The 25,597-nt window shown below is 38.9% G+C and overlaps 1 protein-coding gene across 2 annotated transcripts; it reads left to right on the top strand.

The window, feature by feature from the left end:
* The first annotated feature begins 2,711 nt into the window (after window positions 1–2,711).
* crlf3 (cytokine receptor-like factor 3) lies at window positions 2,712–24,914 on the top strand. Of its 2 annotated transcripts, XM_067615562.1 has the most exons (10): window positions 2,743–2,845; window positions 6,064–6,191; window positions 9,080–9,207; window positions 15,925–16,132; window positions 16,423–16,510; window positions 16,634–16,811; window positions 16,921–17,149; window positions 18,046–18,184; window positions 18,354–18,466; window positions 19,845–24,914. In XM_067615562.1, exons 3-10 carry the CDS (start codon window positions 9,091–9,093, stop codon window positions 20,108–20,110), a joined length of 1,338 nt encoding a protein of 445 aa, XP_067471663.1. In that variant the 5' UTR covers window positions 2,743–2,845; window positions 6,064–6,191; window positions 9,080–9,090; the 3' UTR covers window positions 20,111–24,914. The 2 variants fall into 2 exon arrangements, with proteins under 2 accessions (XP_067471662.1, XP_067471663.1); XM_067615561.1 differs by lacking the exon at window positions 6,064–6,191 and having other exon boundaries at window positions 2,712–2,845.
* The last annotated feature ends 683 nt before the right edge of the window (window positions 24,915–25,597 follow it).

Here is a 25,597-nt window from a genome sequence, read left to right on the forward strand (position 1 = left end):
CTGCAGGTGTTGACAGGATGCGCTTGATTGTTTCCATGGCAACCGCGGCTGAATCCGATCCACAATAATAACATCCTGACATCCAAACGTTTATTGAAAATAAACACGTCAAACCACGAAGCCTGTAAGTCTGGATCATTTAGTGAATTTGCCACTTGATCATCATAATCTTCATTTATTGCAGTAAAACATTATTGATAGGTGATAACATGGTCATTAAGTTGATCAGTGTAACCCCAAATAAAAATTCACATAGTCAACCACGGAAACGTTTTTTTTAATTGTAACTTTTATTAACAAATCAATATGTACCAAGGCTACAACATATGTACGACATACGTAGAACAAAGAGTAAATACCGATTAATTTTTATGTATGTGTATATATATATATATATATGAATAAAGTTGTTTAAAAAGAGCATTTCTAACACTAAATCAGGACAGTGAGGTCATGTCCTGGATATTAGCAACACACTTTTTGGCTGAGTTTAGTACTTTTTTTTAAAAAAATTTTTTTTAATCTGACTAATTTTAGGTCAACTAAACAATAAATAAATAAAGACTCAGCATTTCCCCGAAACAGCTGTATATAGTGATATCAGTACATGATGATGATATAATATTTTTAATTACATTAAAAAAAAAAGATATACCTTCCAGTCCATTTCTCTTTTATGTGCAGCATGTGGGATTAGAAATTATTTTTAAAAAGAAAAGAAAATATTATTTTCCAGTCACATTGCCTTAAAAAAAAAAACAAAGAAAAATGTCCTCATAGGGGATTATTATGATCTCATGTGAAAGTCTACATTTGGTGCCAGTGGGCTAAAATCAACAACCACCCAACAACGAAACGGCAGCATTGTTAATTGGTCTTCACTTTAAGTGATTAAAGTACCAACACACGATGTAAATACAACAAGGCCAGTTAGTCAGGTGTTAATTGGGTGTCTAGTTGTTGGTCTTCCTCCTTCTATTCTGTCCGATACTGAAACTCCTCCTGCAACTGTCTTTGTTATGACTACAGCACAAAACAGAAAAACAGAAAGTCTGCTTCATTTCTGTGTCAGAGTGCAGAACTGCAACATCAAACTACTGTGAAGTAAAACAATCTGCACTCCTGCTGTTTCCATTATGAACCACAAGGGGGCGACGTCACTCCTCACAACAGCCTCTGTCTTCAGTTCACAGGTCAATTAAAGTGCCTCAACAGCCAAAAGCAAACACATTTTGTTTTCAGAGTGATTTTATATATATATATATATATATATATATATATATATATATATATATATATATATATATATATATATATATATATATATATATATTTTATTCATTCAGTTAGCTGTTCATTATATTTTCTTAAAGTTTCTTCCTAGAAATAAACTGCTGCTTATAAACTTAACACAACCAACACGACTGTTTCATGAACTTTGACTCCATTTTCTCTATACTGTAATTACCAGATGACACAGTTCTTTCCAGGACTCTTTAAAGGAAACTATTAGGAAATTTCAAGTCTAAAGGCCGTTTCAGTGACTATCATTCTGGTGGAGAAATATTGAATCTTTATTTATTTATTATTTAGTCCACTTTAAAATTAGTCGTATTAGCCCCATTTGAAAATAATAGTCTAAAAATACTGAAATCAGACAAATAAATGTTGACAGAGTAGAATATAAACTTTGAGGGACATGAACTCACTGTCCTGATATTGTGTTGGAAATATTCATTTTTTTTGAATAACTTTATTTATAAGTCAGATTAATAAAAATTAAACAATGCAATAGAAGATGAAACACCAGCAGTGAAAGAAGTATTCAGATCCTTTACTCAAGTAAAAGTACCAATACAGTGACATAAAAATACTCCATTACAAGTAAAAGTATATATATGACATCATTAGATTATTAATAGTGAAGCATCAGTGTTAGAGCAGCATGTTACTGTTGTAGCTGCTGGAGGTGGAGCTAGTTTACACTACTTTATATACAGTTAGCTAGTTTAGTCCACTGGTTCCCAACCTAGGGGTCGAGGCCCCTCCAAAGGGTCAGCAGATAAATCTGAGGGATCGTGAGATGATTAATGGGAGAGGAAAGAAGAAAAAACAAAGTTCTGATACACAAATCTGTTCTCAGTTTTTGGACTTTTTCTCTAATCTTTGATTTTTGCTGAAATATTGGATCATTTGAACATTTATTGAAATAAAAGCATGTGAGAAGTTTCGAGGGAAAAATCACTATTTGGTGGAGCTGTTAACAACTCATAGACATGTGAAATGTGACCCCGACTACACACTGCTTTTTGTAAGACGTCAAAAGCCAAAAAGGTTGGAAACCACTGGTTTCATCTTTAACAATGTGTTGTATTTTAAAAGCTTGTTATATTATCCATTGTGTCAAATCTTCATCTGAAAAGTAACTAAAGCTGTCAAATAAATGTAGTAGAAGTATACAGTAGCATCACATGGAAATACTCAAGTACAGCACAAGTACCTCAACATTGTACTTAAGTACAGTAACGTTAGTTGAGTAAATGTACTCAGTTACTTTCCGCCGCTGATAACATTACATCCAGATTTGGACTCACATCAACTAATTTCATCAGCTCCGCTGTGACCCGAGGAGGCGGGGAGAACGGAGCACCTCTCATTCCAATTGGCTAACTTGCTTGCCGATCGAAATAATCTCGTCTGTGATTGGCTGTCGTCCTTAAAGCCTCGGAAGTGTCATTTTTGGACTTGAGCAAAACTTCAGTTTATCGAGCGGTGGTGTGGCGGCGGCTTCGAGCTGATTCACAACTTTCGGGGACGAAATGGCCACCAGAAAGCACTAAAACAGGTACGTTTTTGTACAACTCTTCTCCGCATAAGAAGGGAGACCTTTTAATTTCACAGGTTAGCCGTTGTTTTTTTAGCAGCTAATGAGATTGTGTTGGCTTGCTCTCTTCAGCATGACCCGAGTTTCATTGTCTTTTGGCCACAAGCTAACTTAGCTGTAACTTTCCTAACTGTCTAACGTGTCCTGAGAGATGGTAACTTACCTAGAAACGCCACGTAAATGTGTTAATGTCGTCTTGATAATAAGCAAATTCATAACTACTAGCTTAAACAAATCACTTATCAACCATCCACTCACACAGTAGCGCTCTTTCAGTCTCATTTACAGTTAGGTTTTTTTTTTTTGCTACTTCGTCTGTTGTCATCACCGTTTTCATCTTTTAAATGTGACATTTTATCCATAAAGTTGTTGCCTGGTGAAAAATTTCTACGCCGAATTTACCTAAATACATTGTTAATTCATATAAACTCCTGCTTACATGTATTATGAGGTATTTAGGTTTGCGGACAGTAGCGCCAATTTAAAAATACAATATTTTGCAACGGAGTTTGGGACAATTTCCCTCCTCAGATTAGATAAAGGTTAGATAATCTGCACCAGAGCTACTAACAAGCCTCCTCGTGACATGCAAACTGGAAAATAGGAGAAAATATGCAGCATGAATTATGTAAATATGCATTTTACATTCTTTAGCTGCTGAAAAAGATCAGAGAAATCCACATTGAGGGGTTGGTGGGTGGGCGGAGGGTTAATTTGATGGAAATAAGCACAAAATACGGAAGTTGTGGAGAGCGAGTGTAGACATGTCTGATGTTTTCTTGTCAGTCTTCTGCTCTAATAATAATATCATGGGGTTTATGTCTGAGTGCCTTTCATAACTTTCCTGTTAGTCAGAGCATGTGTAGTTGCATGCAGCTTCTTTAAACAGCCTGCAGGTCCTTTTTTTTTTGCATTGATGAAACTTGAAACATTCATATTTGGGTCATAAATCCATTCAAGTGCATCAAAACAAAGTGCAGTTATCTTTTTCATCTAAATAATCTACTGTAAGTAGCAGCTAGTATGTTCATGGACATTAAGAAGAATATAAAAAGTAGAGCTGCAGCGATTAATCGATTAGTTTCAAACTATTAAATATATCAGCAGCTGTTTTGATGATCCACTAATAGCTTGGAGTCAGTTTTTAAGGAAAAAAATGTGAAAAATCTCTGATTCCAGCTTCTTAAATGTGAATATTTTCTGGTTTCTTTAGTCCTTTATGACAACAAACTGGATATCTTTGGTTTGTGGACAAAACAAGACATATTTCACCATTTTCTGACAATTTATGGACCAAACAACTTATCGATTTAAATGAGGAAATCATCAACAGAGTAACTGATGATGAAAATAATCATTAGTTACAGCCCTAATATAAATACACAGTAATTAACCAGAGCAAACAAGCAGTCACTAAAGCAGCACAACAAACCCTTTCATGAATTTAATTTGATAAGTCAATATTTGTCATCTCTGTTGCAGGAATTGTGATCTATCAGATGGCTTTCCCTCTCCTTTGACACATTGTCTTAAAGTATTTCTTCACTTGTCATGACTCGGTGGCGGCGACTGCATTGTTAGGAAACATTTCTGACACTGTTGCGCAGGCTGTCAGACGTGTCACAGCAGGACAGTGGGTCATCTTCCCATGCAGGTTGACCTAAATACTCTGAAAAGCACACTGCTGCTTTAGTCTCCGACTGCGTATTTACATAAAAAAAATCATAAAAACAATTAAAACAACAAGAAGGGGATTAGTGTCAGTGAGTTTGTAGCCACACCCGGATCATATAAATAGATACGAGATTCTTCATTTTAGAAATAGCAGCTAGACGTTTGCTTGGCTAAACGCCCGGCATTCACTTTAGTCTTTGGTAGGTTTTGGAGAGAGATTATAAACTATGGGATTAAACAGGGAGAAACAACCAGAGCCCCCCCCTTTTTTTTTTAGAGGTTAAAAAAAAAAGTGTAGCTGCTAACGGCTGCTGCTCTGAGCGTTTTGACTGTGAGACGGTAGTGGTGGGTGTGAGTGAGCGAGCGAGCGCATACCTGCATAATTCTGTATCTCTGCATTTGCATTCACGTGTGTATAAATGCAGACGGTGTCGGTCATTGGTGGAGTTTTGTTGGGTGTGTTGTGGCCGTAACAGTAGATCACTGTTTTGGTTGAACGTTTTTTTTGTGGGATCTGATCTAAATGTTCTGTGAGAATCAATTCAGGTTCATTCAAAGACTTTCTTTAAATGAACAAATCTATGATAAACATATACAGCACAGTACACATTAGTCAGTTAAATGGCACATTTGATCTTAATCAGTTAATCATTTCAGTCGTATTTGCTGGTTGTAGCGTCTCAAATGTGAGGATTTGCTGCTTTTCTTTGCCATTAGTGTGAGACGATATGGAAAAAAATGAAATATCACAATATTTTTGACCAAATACCTCGATATCGTGACAATATTGTAGTAAGATTTTTGATAAATAAACATCAGTAATGTGGATATAATGACTAAGTTTACTGTAACGCAGCTGTTAAAAGCAGGAAAATACATCACTTAGTCTCATATCAGGATATTGATATAATATCAATATATTGCTCAGCCCTATTTGCCATATATGGAATATCTTAATGTTGACAAAACAGGCAATTTGAAGACCTCTCGTATTTTCACTACTTCTTGATTGTTCATAGACTAAATAAACTCAACCAGACAAGAAAATAATTGGCAGATCTTCAAATGTCTTGTTTTTGTTGGATCAACAATCCAAAAACCCAAATATATTAAATTTACTATCATGTAGGAAACATAAAAGCTTCAAATCCTCACATTTAAGAAGCTGCAACCTGCAAATATTTAGCATTTTTCCTTAAAAAAAAAAAGACTAAAACGATTATTTGCTTATTAAAATAGTTGCTGATTAATTTTTTGTCAGTTGACCAATCAATTAATCAACTAAAACTCGACTATAATCACAATAATCTTAACTTTAAGTAGTGATGAGAAGGTGAAACCACATCTTGTGAACCGTTGGCTGTTTAAAAGCTGTTCATTATTGTACAGACGGCAAGTTTAAATGGTCCTATTTTGGATTTAAAGTTGAGACGCTACATCTATCATAGCGTAATGTACGATGCTCCTGGGCCACGTGACGGTGTAGTGTGTACTGTATGTGGCAGAAATGATGAGGCCCGTTTAGCGACTTCCTCTTCAGATGCTGTGAAGGAAGCGTGGCCGACCGCAGCAGGAGGCCAGGTTGTGTCACTTCTGTCAGCGCTGAGGAAGACGTAGCCATCTAAAGACTGAGGTGAACGTTATTTTCAACCGTCATACCGTATCTTATATTATATATATATATATATATATATATATATATATATATATATATATATATATATATATATATATATATATTATATTGCCAAAGAATATTTTGTGGTCGTATATGAGTTACAGGTAGGGATCGATCAGATCAGCTGGATCGGTGTCAGGGTTCCTACTGACTGTAGAAGCTGTTTATTAGTTTGTTTGTTGGTTTGTTTGCTTCTTTTTTTACCAGAGCAAAACAGGCAGCAGGAGCCTCATTTCCTTCTGCTTTTTTATGTCACCTCACATCCTCGTGGTGCATCAGTGAGCCTTTTGATTCTACATTTGATTGACTTTTGATTTTGATATATTGACAAATGACCCAATAGGACCCCTACTGGGTATGATGACACCCAGTAGGGGTCCTATTGGGTGTCGGTCAGACTGAGGGCTGCGCAATATATCAAATTACTTTGATTAATTTCAATTTTTGTTTATTTCATGATGTGTAAAATGTGTAAATCTGTTAGAGGAGGGTTAGTGGGGTAACAGAGAGGCTGGTGTTGGTGTCAGGTGTCTTTTATTGTTCTGCATCACAAAACTTTGAAGAATCTGATATGCAATAACAGATAGACGGCAGGAAGTAACCTTTGCTTGAATGGTTTTTAAAGTGGGGAAGAAAAAAATAATTAATGGACTCCAAATTTGCAGCAACGTTATTAACCCCTCCTCCCCTTCATCATCATCATCATCATCATCATCTCACATCATGCTCAGGTTGATCTGGTTTATATGTTGGAGTATGAAGTTCTGCTCGATTATTTCACTGAAAACGATTCACTTTCACATGTCTGTAACAGGAAGACCTTTTAGGGTGGCGTCAAAGGAAATTAATCTCATCTTCAGTTTCATTATGTCTGCAGTGTAAACTGGGATTTCCAACGCTGTCTCCATTTTCTTATATTTAAGTCAGAGTTTGTGGGTATGATGATGCTATCAAATATGTTTTATGATTATAATTTGATTTAATGAGAATCTCTGTTTAACATCTTGTGTTGTAGGTGAAATGATGTTGTTGAAGTGATGTTTCAGATGCATTGCAGGAAATTTGGGGGTTTTTTTCCAGTTCAAACCAGTTAGAGCTGTAAGATTAGTCGTTTTATCTTATCAGTTGACAGGAAATTAATCGGCAACTATTTTCATAATTGAATAATGGGTTTTAGTTGTTTTTCAAGCAAGTGTACTGAAAAAGTTGCTGCTCCTAGCTTCTTTAATGTGATGATTTGATGCTTTTTGTTCGTCATACATGATAAAAACTGAATATCTTTGACTGTTGTTTGGACCAAATAAGGTATTTAAAGATGTAATCTTTGATTCTGAGGTATTATGACATGACATTAACACTAAATGGCAGATCAATCGATAAAAATAGTTGCAGCCCTAAAACCTGTCAGAAGTACTTTGGCTTTTGAGTGAATTTTGTTGTACTGGTTTCAATGGTTTCTGTGTGTCCTGTTAAATCACTGTAGAGGTTCAGCTGCCAACTCTCCTAAACTTTTATGCAGTCGTGTCGCCATGGTGACGCTAACACTGACGTTAAAGCTGTTGTTTTAAAACTAGATGAACTCTGCGTGTTGATGTTACTTTGTTCTGTGCTATCAGTTTTCCCATACACCGAGAGGCTTTAACATTAACACGCAGCCAAAATAACCAAACGTAGCGGAGCAGCAACATTATTTTAGTGATTTTTGATAAAAGACGTTAAGGTCACAGGAAAGAGTTTATTAAACTGACTGTACTTTACCTGCTGAGGCAGCCAAGAAGTGTATTCTGTGGTCAGCATAGTATAATAAATATACCGCTTTTGTATTGAGAGGAAGGTTTATGTTGTGTGATAGGTGGACCACACTGAGCAGCTGTTATCCAAAGTGTATTATGGTCAATATAAAGGTCAATATCAGTCTAATCTCTCTCTGCTGGCTACAGAAGTCAAGAGTCAAGCTTTAAGTGTTGTTGTGAAGTGACTGGCTGGTCGGTCAATAAGCAGCAGGCTGGTAGCAGTAGGAAGTGGTTTTCATGTTGCCACACATCCTCTGTCTGTCAAAGTGCCGTATAGTTTTTGTTGTGCAGGATGCAGTATTATTCTGTAGCCGTCTTATAGAGGCGGATCGATCATCCTAATGATTCTCAAAGATTCAGTTTATTGTAAAAATATATCACATTCTGCCTTTGATTTGATTCAGTTCAGTTTGATTCATTCAAGTTTTTCCACAAATGTAAATCAGGATAAGTACTTGTCATTATCAATAAGCCTACGATTTGGTTTTTCAATACAAAATATCAAAAAAGTCATGAAAAACTTTCCATTGATTTGCCAGAGTCCAAGATAACAAGCCAGTCAGTTCATAAAGACATAAAACAAAGCTGGAAGCAGAGGATTTCTGCTGTCACTTATAATTTTTCTTTCGATCAACTAATCGATTAATCAACTAATCGTTTCAGTTCTACCTAAACTTATTGAACCAACAATGAGCTGCAGCTATTGTTTATTTTAATTATCGTTTAATCTGCTGTTTTGATATTCAGTTTATTAACACTTGAGACAAAGAAAAGCACCATATTCCTCATGACTGAGAGGCATTTTTGCACAAATGACTTAAACGATTAATCAATTATCAAACTAGTTGACAAGTTTCAGTAATAATGTCACCAGTAAAAATGAGGTAAATAAAGAAACAGAGTGAAACTGATTCCTCGGGTCAGCTGATATGTTTTGCTGCAGTGATCTTTCCAAATAAATCTGTGAGCTTCTGCTGCCGTCTGGTTTCATGTTACGCCGTATCTTCAGTCATGTTTTGTTAAGTATTCTTCTCTCTTCGTGCGCATCAGGAGGTGGGAGGATGTCTGTGGAGGTGGACGTGTTGCTGCAGGAGGCGAAAGAAAGCATCGAGGCGGCCCAGAACTACCGCAGTGAACTCCAGCAGCGTCTGCATGGCCTCAACCAGGCCCGCAAACAGGTAGCCGTTCACACTTCTACATTTTTAAAATAGGCTAAACAAGCCCGGGTATAGCGCCACCGAAGCTCCTCCTCCTTCAGAGTCATCATTCTGGTTTCTTCCTCTTCTTCTTCTTTTGTGAAGGAAAAAAAATGTCTCGTGTTTCTGAGATGTGATGGACTCTCTCCTCTCTGAATGCCATCTTTGTCTGTTGCAGTCACTTGTACAATCTCTCTATCAAACAAACTCAACCAGAGCAGGGCGACATGAAGCGTGTTAGCCTCTGACACAATCCCAAGAGAGTATATTCTCTCTCTCTCTCTCTCTCTCTCTCTCTCTCGCTCTGCTATCTCTTCCTTCCTCCCGCTGTCTTGATTTACCCGTCCAGCTGCTCACAGTAAACAATGCTGCTATTTCCTGTTGCTACAGACGGACAGCGAGCCTTAGAGGAGAGATGAAGGAAGAGAAAGAGAGGAGGTCAAAACATCAGACTGGGACATGTTTGGATTCTTCAGTTATTACTGATAACACTAAAACCTAAAAGTTGGATTTTATTAGGTTTTGTTCTACATTTTTCAATATTATTACTGATAGGAGAAAGGGCACTTAGTTCACTATCTCGCTTTGAGGAACATCAAGCTGAACTTCATGCTAATGCTAACATGAAGCTTTGCCTGAATAAGGCCTAAAATTGTCAAAATTATGATCTTAAAATGAAATAAATATCTGATCAAACAATTAATAAACAAGTCTCCAACTTTCAGTACGTTACAGTTCTTCACACTCTGGTCTGCAGACACATTTTGTTTAGCGCCAAAAAGTTAGAGTTTCGATACCCAATTAGTCGACTTGATCGAGAGAAAAAAAATATTTTGATAATTGATTTTTTCATGTTTCGAATGATTAATAATAACCAGTGAATGACATCAATCAGTCTCAGTATCAGAACATGCCAGTGATCAGTTTGATCCGGCAGCATGGCAGATACAGATGCAGAGGGCTAGGGTTAGGATTAGGGGTTAAGGTTAGGGTTAGGGTTAGGGTTAGGGGTAGGGTTAGAGGGTTAGAGTTAGGGGGTTAGGGTAGGGTTAGGGTTAGGGTAGGGTTAGGGGGTTAGGGTAGGTTTAGGGGTTAGGGTTAGGATAGGTTTAGGGGTTAGGGTTAGGTTTAGGGGTTAGGTTTAGGGGTTAGGGTTAGGTTTAGGGGTTAGGGGGTTAGGGTTAGGATAGGTTTAAGGGTTAGGGTTAGGATAGGTTTAGGGGTTAGGGTTAGGTTTAGGGGTTAGGGTTAGGGTTAGGGGTTAGGTTTAGGGGTTAGGGGGTTAGGGTTAGGATAGGTTTAAGGGTTAGGATAGGTTTAGGGGTTAGGGTTAGGTTTAGGGGTTAGGGTTAGGGGGTTAGGGTTAGGATAGGTTTAAGGGTTAGGGTTAGGTTTAGGGGTTAGGGGGTTAGGGTTAGGATAGGTTTAAGGGTTAGGATAGGTTTAGGGGTTAGGGTTAGGGGGTTAGGGTTAGGATAGGTTTAAGGGTTAGGGTTAGGGTTAGGATAGGTTTAGGGGTTAGGGTTAGGGGGTTAGGGTTAGGATAGGTTTAAGGGTTAGGGTTAGGGTTAGGATAGGTTTAGGGGTTAGGGTTAGGGGGTTAGGGTTATACAGATTATTGATCCGGCACTTTGGTTCAGAGTGAAATATCTCACTGTGGATATGACACAGGCCTCCATCATTGATAAGTTGCTTTGGACAAAACAAATACATGTTAATACCTCGAAAACTAATAGTTTAACTCCCATCAGCCGCAGCTCTACTTTGAGCTTCCTTCCCAAAAAAAAAAAGCTTATAAATGTCTCACAGTTCATCGACAGCAACCATCCAGTTAATGGTTGTACATCCAGGAGTGCTGACTCGGCTACAGTCGGACTTTTAGATTTAGCTTCAGATTATTTGTCTGTCGTGCAAAAAGTTTCTTCAGCTCTGAATAATAATAAGGAAGTTCAGAAATAGACATCTGCTCATACAAATTAAATTCTGTTTTCAGCACTGTCACTGATAGAAACCAGGCATGAAGGCTCATACTGCAGTTCCCAGAACCACAGACTCAAGTCAATGAAAAATGTTTTCTTATAATCTATCTGAAAGGAATTTTTTAATGTGGATAATACTGTAGAGTGCATTGCGGATACTAGCAAGGGTATCATTTGTATCATTTCTCGAATACCCGCGGACCCCAGGACCACATTTTGGGAACCGCTGCTTAAACCGCTGATTGCTTGCAGTGCAAACCTGAACCAGTCTAAGCCCCCAGTTTCCATGGTGGTGGTGAAATCTGCTCTGGACATGTTTGCTTACACACAGTGAGCACGGAAAAAATAAGTGATATGAGCTATAATGTGAAAAGCAGCAATTCCCTACGAGTAAAGATCCAAAGGGGAAAAGAGAAAGTATTGGTCCTCTCTCCCTTTCAGCCATATTTACTGCTGAGTCATCATCAGATGAGTCAAACTCCAGCAGAAGCACATATGAACTTTACATTATAAACTAATCTAAAGTCTTTCAAACTGATACCCATCAATGTCATTTTCAGTCCACTTGGAAGCTGTGATGGGGGTTGATAGGAGCAGTTAAATTGACATTTTTCATGACAATTGAGGAATTTTAGAGTGTAAGAGTGGTTATTCTTGTAAGTCAACTTAAAACAACCTGTACAGCTGCATCAATCACACCATTTTTTGTGTAGAATGTACAAAATGTCCCTCTGAAATGTAATGGTATAGAAATATAAAGGAGTATAGTGTGGTGGAAAGAAGAATTATTTATTTATTCTGTTATTTATATCCTGTTCTGATGTCGGATGTTAAACATGGTGAACATATATAAAACTGCTGCCTGCAAGTCAAAAGTCAGGGCTTCGGTCTGTGCTGAACGCTCCATTTGCAAAATTACTTCTACTTCCTCCGTCTGTTTTGTAGCCTTTGTTGCTAACATTGTTGTTCACTCTCATATTTCGGAACTGATTTGGGCTCCAACATGTACAGATGGATTTGAGAAGTTTATATTTTGAGTAAAAAACAAGAAAAAGAAGTCTCCTAAGATGCCGTTTCCTGAAGCTAACCAATCAGAACAGAGTGGGCTCATCAGGAGGCGGGTCTTAAAGAGACAGGAGCTAAAACGGCCTGTTTCAGACAGAGGCTGAACTGAGGGGCTGCATAAAGGACCAGTAGAAGATAAATAAGGAGTTTTTAACTGTAAATAATACAAAGATATTCCAGTAGAGCCCCAGAATATAAATATAGAGCTGGAAATGTGCAGAATATGTCCTCTTTAAGGGGCCAGTGTACTCTGTCAGAAGTGTTTGTCAGATGATTGACAAGCTTAAGAAACCTCTGATTAGTGACGACCGTGTACAGACATTTCAGTAACTTTCAGAAACCGATGAGCCGACGTTCACGCCCCTTCACGCCGTCATTGGTCAGCTGCTCGGAGGTGAGGAAGGAGTCGGTGTTTGAACTTCTCTCTCTCTCCCTCTTCTTTTCATTCTTGACACGACTCTTCACACTTTCCATGTCAACAACACAGTGTAACACTGTGACTTCCAGGAGAAACTATATGTGTTTTTAACTGGAAGTCATGCAATGATATTCCAGTAGAGTCCCAGAATATAAACATACATCTGGAAATGTGGATGATACGCCCCCTTTAAGTAAGGTCTCACTTAAAAAAATCATAGAGAATACAGCTCCTGGTTACTTCACTGTTTCAGTCTTATTAGGGATTATCATAATTATGCAACAAGAGGTAGTTTAATTAATGTTGTTCTTATTAGTTTCAAGAGCTCCTCAGGCAAAAAAACACATTTATACATGCTGCAGTTCTCCAGGATCTCTGAAGCGACAGCAAACTGAGAGGAGTTTGAAAGGTTTGGTAAAGGAATGGTTGCCAAATAGTCATAAGTCTGTTTTGTTTGTTCTCATAAGTTTGTTTTGCTTGTTTGCATAACTCAGTCTCTCTGTTTGTTTTGTTTTACATGTGTTTAACCTGTCTCGCTTGAGTTGAAGATCTGCATTTTACCCACTTTGCACAATGGAAATATAAGCTCAGAGCTGCTCTCTGAAACTGAAAACATGATGGCTGTTATTAGTCTTTGAAGCCGTTTCTATATAAACCACAGTAACCATTGTCTTCATGATGAAGGAACATGTCACTCAGTGCAGCGACGTGGCTCACTGATGTGTTTTTAATAGGTTTTGGACAACAACAGAGGTCTACGGCACAGAGGAATGAGATATATCAGTCTTTAGATACACACACACACAATACTTGTTAGTAGATCAGTTCATCGTTGGTTTGGCTCTCAGCAGCTCTTTTCCATAAAAATGTCTAATCAAAATAACATCTTTATTTGAATTCTTGTTAAGAGGAAATACAATTTAGGGGATAAAATCAAGGAAAGGAAATCCAGAGTAAATAAACCAAACTTAAGCTTTCATTCTTAGTTCATAGTTTTTGTTTGGAAATGTTAAAAATGTTCATAAAAATGCTGTGACACATACGTAAGTTTTATGTGTATTAGACACCCTCCGCCCCATCCCAGCTGTTCTATCGTACATTATCCTGGATCAAGTATGCGGTTGGGTTTGTTTTCCATAACCTCCTTCTTTCCCACAGAAGAGATGGATCACCAGCAGAGGATAGAAATCCAGGAAACATCACTAACACACACACACACACACACACAGAGAGACAAAGAGACCCAGTGAGTAATAAGAGAGGAGATACCAGAACGTGTTTGAAATCTCAGACAATACTATCACCGCTGCATCTCGTCTTGGTTAAGAGTAGGAGTCCAAACATTTAGGAAAACTATTTCTGTCCCGCCTAAACGTCAGAGCAGCTCCTCCAGTGCAAGACAAATAGTATGACGATATTTTTAGTGTTACTATTATTTTACCAGCCACCAAAATATTGATCATTGCTTGTCTGTTTCGTGCTGATAGTCGTCAGGAAATGATGCGTTGTCTCCAGTGGAAAATGTCCTGTGTTAGCTCAACTCACACACACACACACACACACACACACACTCACACACACACACACACACACACACACACACACACACACACGAGGTTCAGTGTGTATTCTGGCAAAACCCCAGTGTGTTTTCCATTCTCACAGTCAAACTGTCCCGGTTTTTATCAGCGCAGCAGTTGTCAATCAGCCTTCTGTTTCCTGCTATCTCCCGTGTCTATCGTGCCCTCTGTATGCTCATTGTGTAGGCATATAAATGTGTGTGTGTGTGTGTGTGTGTATGAAAGTGTGTTTTGTAAAGAGGAACTGAAACATGACCATTACTGCTGGTGACAAGCCAGTAAGCTTCCTGACAAGCTACTGTGTGTCATAGTCGCAGTAGTAGGTGAAGTTATGATGTGTTTTTGTCTGTATGTCCGCTGGCTTTCACCACAATCTGATTAATATTCTTTGTTTCTTTGTCTTACTTCATCTCGAGAGATAATCATGTTCTCAGTTCAGGAACTACTGTAGAGTCTTGATCTTTTTTAGCTGATATTTGTTTCCATTTTGGGAAATTGGCGCCATTTAAAAGTACGTGGAATTAGCAATTATCACTTCCTGTTTTCAGTGTACCAATAGAAGTACAGACAACTATCACTGGATTACTTTGAGACTGTAGAAAACTTACATATGTGATGTTATTCAGGCAAGATTTGTGTCTTTATTTTCTGTGATTTCTAAGCAGATTTATGGACGTTTGTTTGTGATGCTCATCAGAGATGATGATGATGGTGGAAACCTCTGGAAGTTTAAGTCACACTAAATCTCAAAATACTGTGTGTGCTTCATGTCTGGATTCAAATTTGACTGAGTTATGTTCAGAGTCATGTTGAGAGCTGATTATTCTAATAATCGATCAATTGTTTTAAGTAAGAAAGTCAAAATTCTCCGGTTCCAGCCTCTCAAATGAATATAATATCATATATGAATAAAGATGTTCTTGTTTCTCTGCTCTTCACTGATTAGTTAACTGAATATCTTTGGATCGTGGGCTGAAGACACATGAGGTTTGATCACATTGGGCTTTGATAAACAGTGATCAACATTTTTCACCATTTTCTGTCATTTTATAGACTAAATGACAAATCGAGTGATCGAAAATGAAAATAATCGTTCTGTTTTTTTGGAAATCTGAGGACATGTCACATATATTTACCTTCTGAAAAAAGTATTTTTATTGTTGGATTTTTTCTAAATGCTGAAAACGTCCAAATATAAAAGCTGTGATAATATTGTGTCAGTGTGTGTTTTCTGCCCTGCAGCTCCACACATGTCTTTGAGTGTTTGTAAACAGGAAACCAGTCCAGACCTAGTGTCATGACAGTCTGTCAAGTAGTTGTCAAAACCTCTTAACATTTCCCTCCACAGACACTCTGATAGTTTCAGAAAAAAACTGTGATAATCGTTTTTATAAATAAATAGGTTGTTCTGTTAAATGTCGGCTGTGAAGGTTTGAAACTGTAAATGTGAAGCAGGATGATACTTAATAACAACAAATGCTTTTTGAGTTTTCTGGGATAAAAGTGAAGACATTAAGTGCAGTTACCGTGTCTTTTAACAAGCTAAAAGGACACTGTGGTGATTGTTGTCAGTCTCACATCCTCACCTCTTTCTTACCTTCTTCCTCCTCCTGTGTGTGTGTGTGTGTGTGTGTGTGTGTGTGTGTGTGTCGTTCAGGTGCGGGGCAGCTCGGGTCAGGCCCGCGAGGCCCTGCGGAGGCACTTCGCGGAGCTGCAGACGGCAGCCAGTCGGTTGCTGACGGAGCGACTGACCGCCCTGCTGGCCGAGGTGGACGCCATCGAGGCCGACAGCGTCAAACCGCTGGATGACTGCCAGAGCCTCATCGAGCACGGGGTGGGCCAGGCCGACGAGCTGCTGAGAGAGGGTGGGTCTCAGAAATACAACGCTTACATCTGCTGTTGGACAACATCTGCAAAATGTGTTTTTTTTTAAATTTCCAGGAAGGAAAGAAATGATTTTTCTACTCGTTAGAAACAGCTTTTTCTATTGTTATGTGATGCTTAAATACAGATCTGTAGGTTTTCGACTGCTGGTCAGACAGAACAAGACATTTGTAAATGTCACAGTGGAAAATTCCCCAACATTCTGACTTTTGTTTTTGTCTGAAAACTTTTTCATGGAAGTGTTAAATATAGCCTCTCTCTGTCTCTCCAGGGGAAGCAGCTCTGCGTTGTGGTCTCGGGGAGAAAGAGGACAAACTGGGTAGTTTCACAAAGAAAGCCATGCACATCCAACTGGACAGGTAGGACAGACACTAACTGCACCTGTAACTGTCCTGTACAGTAATGTTGATGTTTTATATTCACAGTGTGCAGTTATTCCTCTCTATTCGTGTCTCTTCTAACTGTGTCCGTGTGTTTTCCAGTCTACCAGAGGTACCAGCGTTGGTGGATGTCCCGTGTGTTTCAGCCCAGCTGGACGACTCCCTGCTGGGGCTGCTGAGGGAGCGAGTGTCCCGCCACGGCTCCGTCTCCTCCCACCCGCCCGTCCAGATAGAAGAGCTGCAGGAGAGACCGGGCAGCATCCTGGTCCGCTGGTGTAAGGTCAGCAAGGGAAGGGGCACAAACATGGAGAGAATACTCACACACACACACATAATGAACATGTCGATGTACGAGCGAAGTGCTTTAACGTGTTATATGTCTGCATCAGGTGGACGAGGACTTCGCTGCCGCGGATTATCGGCTGCAGTACCGGAAATCTGGCAGCGGAGGGAACCAGTACGAGGACGCCTACATCGGTCGGGACTGTGAGTTCCTGGTTCTCCACCTGGACCCTCACACCGATTATTTGTTCAGGGTGTGCGCCCGCGGGGAGGGTCGCACCGAGTGGAGCCCCTGGAGCATCCCACAGACGGGATACACAACGCTGGCGCCGCACGGTAGGAGAAGCTGCTGTTTCTGACCCATGCGGGGTGCTGCAGGGCTTAAAATATTATGGTATTATAGTTTAAATGTGTTTTCAATGCTGTGAACCACAAACCAAATTCCCTTTATCTCTGTTATATTGGTGTGAAGGCAGAAATCTCAGAGGTAAATATCTAAAACCTGGACAAAAAAAAAAATCTAAACATCTGCATGTTTGGATACGACAGGAGGCAAATAAACACAGACAAATGTAGACTTATGCTTTATAAACTTTAAACTGAAGGGCAACACACACTGGCAGCTCGTGATGTGTGTCAAAATGCCTGCAGCCATTATTTTCCTATGTAAGCTCACACATCGGCGGCGTTTTGAACGTGTCATGCGTTGATGCGAGTCAACGTGTCAGGATCGTCCACTGTCACTGTTACTCAGTGTCGTCGTGTGTCAGTGCTCCAGAAAAGCAGCATTTTTTCCTTCATTAGAGACGGTAGAGAGAGCTAACAGGACATGAGGGGAGCGATTACATGATGCGTGTCTTAAACCCCTCGGCAACCGAGACGCCCAAAAGTTTTAACGCATTTGCAGCCGGGACATCCCATCAGCTGTACCACAGCTACTTCTGTGTGTGTGTGTGTTCAGACGGCGTCAGATGATGCGTGTCAAATGATGTGGCTCTCTGTGACGCACGCTCGCATGGGTGAAGTTAAATGTCCGTCATGCTTTTCTCTCAGCACATGTTCATGAGCGGACAGATGTGCAAATCCAGCGGACACACCCAGAATCCAGCAGATCCAGTATCAACATTCACAGTGATTCACAGAGGGATTCAGATGATCCAAATAATATCTTCCCCTCCCTGAAACTACATTTGTTTATGAGCTGTGTGTGTGTGTGTTCTCTCATCATCTAGAGTGGTGTCCGGGCACTGAGGGTTACATCCTGAGCAGCAGGAGAAACATCGCGCTGCGCAATGACTCCTCCCAATCACGCTGCCCCGTCCTCTACTCCAACGCACCCACCTACTTCTGTGGACAGACACTGACCTTCAAGTAAGTGCACACACACACACAGTAAATCCACACAGAGCCCATTCAGATACATGTAGATTTATTTGTGCATTTCAAGTGGCAAATCAAATGAATTAATCACCGTTACATACACATTTTTGATAGCTGTAGTTTGTAATCTATACATAAAACGGTGTTTTTGTGTGTGTAGGATCTCGGCGGCGGGTCAGATGGATCGCAAGGACGCTCTGGGCGTTTGCGTGGACAACGGGAGCGGGAAGGAGTCGCTTCAGAGAGACCAGGCTGTCTGCATTTCCACCAACGGTACGCTGACACAGAGAGAGGCTGAGGCTGATCGCTCTAACTCTTATTAGGGACCGAGCCCAAAATGCAGAGGACTACTGTAAAACAATAGAGTCCTCGCCTTTAGGAATGTCGTAGAGAGATCAAACCAAAACTCAATTATTCGTCTCATTAAGACCTACAAATCATACGCTGACACCCCTGACCTAAATCCAACAGGAAGTCTGCAATTAGCCTTTCAAAATAAGACTTCGCCCCAATTTTGGCCCCCGAACAAACGCTATCTCCTCTGAGGGCGTTAATAGTATCGGCTTCAAACTTTAATAGGTGACTTATGACATTACGCTGAAAAAAAATTGTTAAAAACTTTGTAATAACTCGAACAGTTTAGATTTTATAAGCCCTGAAAGTTGCAGTGCCACATCACACCTTACAATGTAAACCAATGGGGAGACATGAAATTTGTGTCAAACAGAGGCTTCTGACGTCTAAACTATAAGTCTGACCACTTTCAAACCTGTATCAATGGATTCGCCACGAAATTTCCTACTAAAATATGATTTTTAATGTAAGATTTGGCCAAAGTCATGGGATTTATGAGGATATTTCACAAGAAGTGTTCTCTAAAATCCTCCTCTCCAACTGCTCCTGGTGATGTCACTCCCTCAGTGCTGTGAAACATTCCGTAATACACACTCATTATAAAATCACAGGAGGAGCAAGAAAAGACTTTAAAACTCACACTCTAATATCTCAAAAACAATAAAAGATAGAAAAAACATGTAAATTCAAGATTTGTAGGTCAAAGTCTCGTGACTCATTTAAAGTTCAAATGAAGTTTGTATCTAAAACTATGTGGAAGCAGTAGATGTTCAAAAAGATGTGGGTTCGCTCACACTCTCCATTCAAATATATGAGTATTTTTCTGTCCAGCTGCAGTTACTTATTGTCTCTACACACCTGACAGTACACATGTCAATCAAACTTTGACCAGGTCATGTGGGTTAAAAGTCTTGACTTGATGAAAATTAGGAAAATAATTTGTTTTACACACAAACTCATCAAGAGTTTTCAATTTACTAATTGAAATTCAAGTGAATGGGCCCAAAACTTACATAATTTTGATGACACAGGTGTGAGCAAGACAGACATGTCTCACCCTGCAGAAAATTCTCATCCTGTCAATCAAACTTTCAAAATAAAAGCACACCACACAGAATTATCCCTCATTTTCAAAAAGCAAAATAATCTGATCTCAACAGGCCAGAGTGCGAGGTCCTGACCAACGCTGCTTGCAGCTTTAATTCAGATTTAATATTGATTACATGAGTATTTCCTCTAACATTGGTGCTGAAGTGCTGTTACAGTAGTTTATAGATTGTTTTTTTTTCTTGCTCAGGTGCTGTTTTTGTCAACGGCAAAGAGATGACCAACCAGCTGCCCGCCATCACCGTGGGCTCCGCCGTGACCTTTGACATGGAAGTGGTCAACCTGTTCCCCATCAGCAACAACAACCTGAGCGAGGGGGGCAACTTCAAGCTGAGGGTGACCATTGGCTCAGGGAACCGGGAGGTGGTGTTTGATTGGCTGGTGGACCAGGCGGTGGACTGCCTCTCCTTCGGCTGCTCTTTCGTCCACTCCGGCTGGAAAGTGCTTGTGTTTTAAGGGCTCCGTCACTTTTTATTTTATTTTTTATTTTTTTTAAAAGAGGAAGTCAAAAATGAATCCTCCAATGTGCTGGAGTTTAGGAACCCTCTCACAGGCTCAGTTACATCCAGTTTAAACGTTTCTCTTCTGTTGCTTTTCCTCTCACACCTGAGACACGAACAAGGGCGGCTGTAAAATCTGGAATCAAAGGAAATCAATCTTTAAAGTGACAGACTTCCAGAGTTATCTTTCCACATCAGCAGCTGCATGCAGCCTGGAAAACTGGGAATTCTGTCAGGAGTTTTCCATACATGGAAAATGACAATATTGACCAACACGTCCAGGAAAACAGTCGGCCGGCTGAAGCAGACCTGTGAACTTCTGCCGGGAAGCTCAAATAGAAGTGAAACTTTGTCAAATACATAATTTAAGAGTTATGAAGATGAATCCTCGTCTGTCCTGCGGCTACAAAATAAATTTCCTCTGGAGTGCATTTTCACAAACTGCAGGATTATAACTTCATCCTTCATTTATTTTTAGAGACTAGTTCAAACTGTAGCTCCTGCTTCTCCAGAGGGAATATTCTTTGTAGCCGCAGAATAGATTATGAAGATTACAGACAAGTAGGGCTACAACTAACGATTATTTTCATTATTTTCTGGTTTAATCAAGTCAACGCTTTGTCTACAAAACATTAGGAAAACTGTGAAACATGCACATTAAGATTACCCACAGCCCAAGGTTATGTTGTCAGATGTTGTTGTCAGAACTCAAAGATAATTCAAGTAAAAGCAGTAGAATCGCTAATTTAAAAAGCTAAAATCATTAAATGTTTGGTGTTTTAGCTTGAAAACAGACTTCAACAATAAAATAATGGATAATAAATTGCCAGTGAATTTTCTGTCAGTCGACTATTTTCTTAGTCGTCTAATCGTTGCAGCTCTACAGACAAGTTTTGATGAACGCTTTGCTGCATTTATAAATGACCGGAGCTTTAGTTCTGCTTATTTATACAAAACAGCTGCTTGTTTCTTTGGCAGCGGAGGCACAGATTGACTGCGATTACATGCTCGCACAGTAAAGAACCGGGTTACTGTCGGCGTTCTGCAAATAATCTGAATTTGTCACAAATAGACGACAAAATCGGTTTCTACATTCACGGTAGAGAATCAGAGCGATTTCTCCTGGAGAAAGGTGATAATTTCTCAGACATGCATCACTGATTGTCCTCAGACAGAGAAACTGTGACAGTAGAGCAGCTGAATGAAATATTCTAGTATTTAAAATAATTGAACTCAAAACTGAAACTAACACAAAGTCGCCTCTAAGAGTGTAAATAATGTTTTCAGCTGCTGAAATGTTCACATTCATCATCAGCTAGAAGTTTCTCACATTAATAAAATACACTTAAAATCCATTGTCTTAAAATACTTAAAAGATTTTCACCCCGCTGCGTGTACACGACCGCGTTCAGACGGACAACAGCACTGTGTGAGATAGTAGACGCCGACGTTGGCCAATCAAAAACATGTATTTCTACAGTTCACCTCACAATTGTTACTACGTGAGATAAAATGATTTTCCTCAGTATTATAAACCTCTGTGAAGTGTTTTAACGTCTGTTACTCAAACCGCACTTTGTGGGTCGTATTTTATCGTCTCACCTGTACCTGAAACGTCGCTCCCACGCCATCCGACGCACCTCCTTGTGTTTTTTGGTTGTTTTTTTTGAGCGCAGGGACTCCACACGTCGTACAGTTTCCTACATGATCTGATTTCTCTGAGTAACCTTGTTTCTTGTGTGCATGTAAACATACTGACTGCCTCTCTGGATGGAAATCTGATTGATCCCGATGATTCCAGACTCTTTTTTTTTTTTTTTTTTTTACCCAGCAGTGATCCAGATCTTCTTCAGTCTTCAGGGAGCCACGTTGGAGGAGTGATATCTGTTTTTTTTGAAAAGTTATCTCATCACATTTTTCTGGCTTCTAGTTTGTTTTTGTTTCAGTTTGATTCCCGGGCCTTCTTACAAGGTTGTCCATTGTTTACAGCTTTGTGGTTTTCTCCTTGGCACATCCCTCGCTGCGGGGAAGAGTTGATCTATGCATCGTCTTAATTTAGCTGCATTAATAGTTTGACACCTCATAGATGTAAAACACAGCCTGTCTGGACACACACTCCGTTCCCAGGAGGCTGCAAAGAGGACAGATGTTAAATTTTTTGCTTTTTAAGGGTTTGTTGTTTTGTTGTTTTTTTTGTTGTTTTTGTCAGAAGCAGGAAAGCAAAGTCAGACACTTTACAATCTGCCGCTGCCTCTTTTAAAGGGTTTAACTGCTAAACCTGCTGGACTTTTTTTGTTTTTCATTTAAACAAAAACTCGTCACTGTGAAAGTCGCACCTCCTTTTTGTATTGTTTTTTTTTTTTGCCTCTTAAACTAGTTCATCATTTAAAGGGTCAGTTCACAAAAAAACAAAACAAAATAAACACAAACCGCCCCGAGTGTTATAAGTCCGTCATTTTGCAGAGACAAATCAGCTAAATCTCACCCTGATACAGGAAACCCTCCTACAAACTCGGCACCAAATGTGGATTCATCCGCCACTGAAAACAGTCCCCAACAAATGCACTATTTCCTCCTGGTTGTTTGTTTTCAAAACTACAGCGTACTGTACTGTTTAAGGAAATGCCTTGCAGCTTCACACTTTAATAAGTATTGACCCTCCTGATCTCTAAGCCAATCAGAAGCTGTTTGGAAAAAGCAGAGGCTGGAAAAAAAACAGGAATTTTTGCAGGTTTCGAACCTGAAAACATCCCAGCAGGCTCAGTGGAACAAGATCTGTGCTGCTTGTTGCAATCAAAAACCGAAAAGCAAAGTTTCTGCACATGTAAAGACGCCCAGAGACTCATCTGTGAACAGTTTCATCATGAAAGACTTTTCTGTAGAAGAGCAGCTTTTAATAATCTTAAACTTTTTTTTAATTATTATTATTATTATTACTTTCAGCCCATTAGGATTGTGTGACTTAATTATTTTGTTTTCTCAACATAACAAAAGTGTTTTCTTGTGACTGTGACTTATGGTGCCAATTTTATTTTTAAGATTGTAATCCAGACATAATAATAACAACTTTTTTTTTATCCTGAGATAACGACACGTCTTTAGATAATGTGAAAACTGAATCATTATCTTGGGATAAGACACTAACAAAGTAAATATGAGCACCATTAAATTTTAGATAATTTAATCCGAGGTAACTAAAAAAAAAAACTGTTGAATAAGCACAGCTCAGAAGATGAAAACAATTGATCAGCCGTTGAAAACGTACGTGAACTGTTACCTTTAAGAAAGACACGTTGCTCTTATGTTGTAAATCCACAAACTAGAAATAATCTGAGCTACAGCGGATGAACTGTCACCTTTAAAATAATCCTTTTTCAAGCTGTTACAGCTGTTGAATCATCAACTTTTTTTTAGCTTTTTTTTGCAAAGACAATCCTAACAGATTTTGACGAAGTGGGAGGTTGAGCGCGTGACACCGAGCTCGTCAGCTCCGGATACGAGTGATGTTATTGATTAATCTGCTCCGACAGCCTGAATTATTACTGTATGTGGCTGCTGTTATATAAGGGGATCCGTGTAAAGACGTGACTGTCTGTGTTAAGTGTTGATACAAAACATGTTTGACGTGTAAACAGCAGAAAAACAAGGTAAAACAAAGGACTGAGAGCTTCAGTTATTAGTTTAACGTCATAGTTCAATGAAGAGTTCAGTTTAAGGTGGTTTAATTGGCATTATAACAACTATTATTATTATTTTCACTATAAGCAATTACTTTTTTGATTAGTTGATTAATCATTTGGCCTATAAAATGTCAGAAATTGGTGAAATATTCTCCAGTTTCCAGCATAAAGCCTCATTAAAGCATCTTGTTTTAATAATAGTTTTGGGAAATATTTGTTTTCATGCTGAGAGTTGGAAGATTTAATTTAAAATAAAAAAAAGGAAAAAAAATCTATCAGTGTTTCTAACTCTGGTACATCATGGCGTCCCGTTACGGTTTTCCACAATATTTATGTTACTTTGATGAATATATTTGTCTCCTGTCAGTTGTATTTCTTTTTTATTTGAAGTATGTTGTTAAGACTGAAAGGCCTCTTGTCAGTTATTTGAAGTCTTGCTTTCATCTACATCTGGCAAACTTCATGTCATTAAGTCACATTTTGGCTTTTCTCATTTAAAGTCTAAACAAAAGAAAGGCTCGTGTTCAATCTTTCCACTGTGTTGATATTAAAGTTTATTCATGTGCAGATTTGACACGAGCACAAACATCAGTCGATGTTTGTTCTGCTCACAGGAAGCGTCCGCGCCGCTGACTCGTTTTTTTTATTTTTAAAAATACAGTAGAAAGTTTTGAGCCATTTCAGGAAACCAACACCTCGTCTTCTGCTCTCAGGTGGCCACAGATTTTTTTGATCAATGAGTCAGCCCGGCTTTTGTTTCGTCCTTCAGAGATGTTTCCTTGTTTTTCTGCTGATCTGAGGTCAGTGTTTTTGTCTCTGTGGAGGACAGTGGGACCATGAACGGGTCCAGCTGATGGTACAAATGAACACAAACTCACTGTATCTTCTTACTAACTTGAAGGAGGGAAAACTGGTGACTGACCACGTTTAAAAAAAAAAAAAAAAAAAAAAAACTTTTTCAAAGCGTTTGGCAGTGAGCAGAGTGACATCTGCTGGTCAAACCTTTGTGTTGAATTTGTTCTGACTGCTGTCATCCTTGATATTTTGTTCAATAAAGGTCATGTTATATAAATTAATCACTTTGATGCAGTGAGTGTGGACTTGATTTTTAGCAGAATTACTCTACAAGTATGAAACAAATTTAAAATCAGTTGGACCAGGGGCAAAAATGAGCTTTCTTCAACTTTCTATGCTTTGTGTATGTTTTAGTTTATTGTCTTACAAATTTATTAAGTAAAGCACGAAATAATGTGAAATAACAGGTACTAAATAAAGATCCTGCACACTCACTCAGGAGTTTTTCACTTTTTCTCAGGTTGAAGTGGGGCAGAGATACTAAAAAAAACAATATATTCTAAGACAAATTATTCATAAACAGCCTCTTTTTTTATGGTTTTCTAGACCTGTCTTTTAAAAAATGCTCTGGCCTACACATTGAAATCTTAAAAATCAATTTTCAATATGATTAATGTTCAGTTTTACACCCAGTTAAAGAAATAGAGATCTGTAAACCACTGGAGGAAAACCAGCAGGATGCTTTTATGATCAAATAATTTTCAAAAATGACGAGTAGACAAATGTATATTACAGTCATGCCAATTAATCCCTTTTAATTTAAATTTCTTTACCTGACCGCACTGAACTCATGATTTTACATTGAAAACAAACACTAACTCGTTACAGCGAGACGCCGTTCGTGGTGGAATTACGTGACTTTGTTGAATCAAGGCATTGATACAAACTACATGGTGATAACTCAGCTT

This window comes from Thunnus thynnus, chromosome 17 (assembly GCF_963924715.1).
Source record: "Thunnus thynnus chromosome 17, fThuThy2.1, whole genome shotgun sequence".
Taxonomy (NCBI): domain Eukaryota; kingdom Metazoa; phylum Chordata; class Actinopteri; order Scombriformes; family Scombridae; genus Thunnus; species Thunnus thynnus.

Excerpts from the sequence above, each read along its gene's own strand:
- crlf3 (XM_067615561.1), top strand. The coding sequence starts at position 9,091 with ATGTCTGTGGAGGTGGACGTGTTGCTGCAGGAGGCGAAAGAAAGCATC. Across the intron at positions 16,812-16,920 it reads TCCTGGTCCGCTGGTGTAAG|GTGGACGAGGACTTCGCTGC; the intron begins GTCAGCAAGGGA and ends TGTCTGCATCAG. Across the intron at positions 18,467-19,844 it reads TGTCTGCATTTCCACCAACG|GTGCTGTTTTTGTCAACGGC; the intron begins GTACGCTGACAC and ends TTTCTTGCTCAG.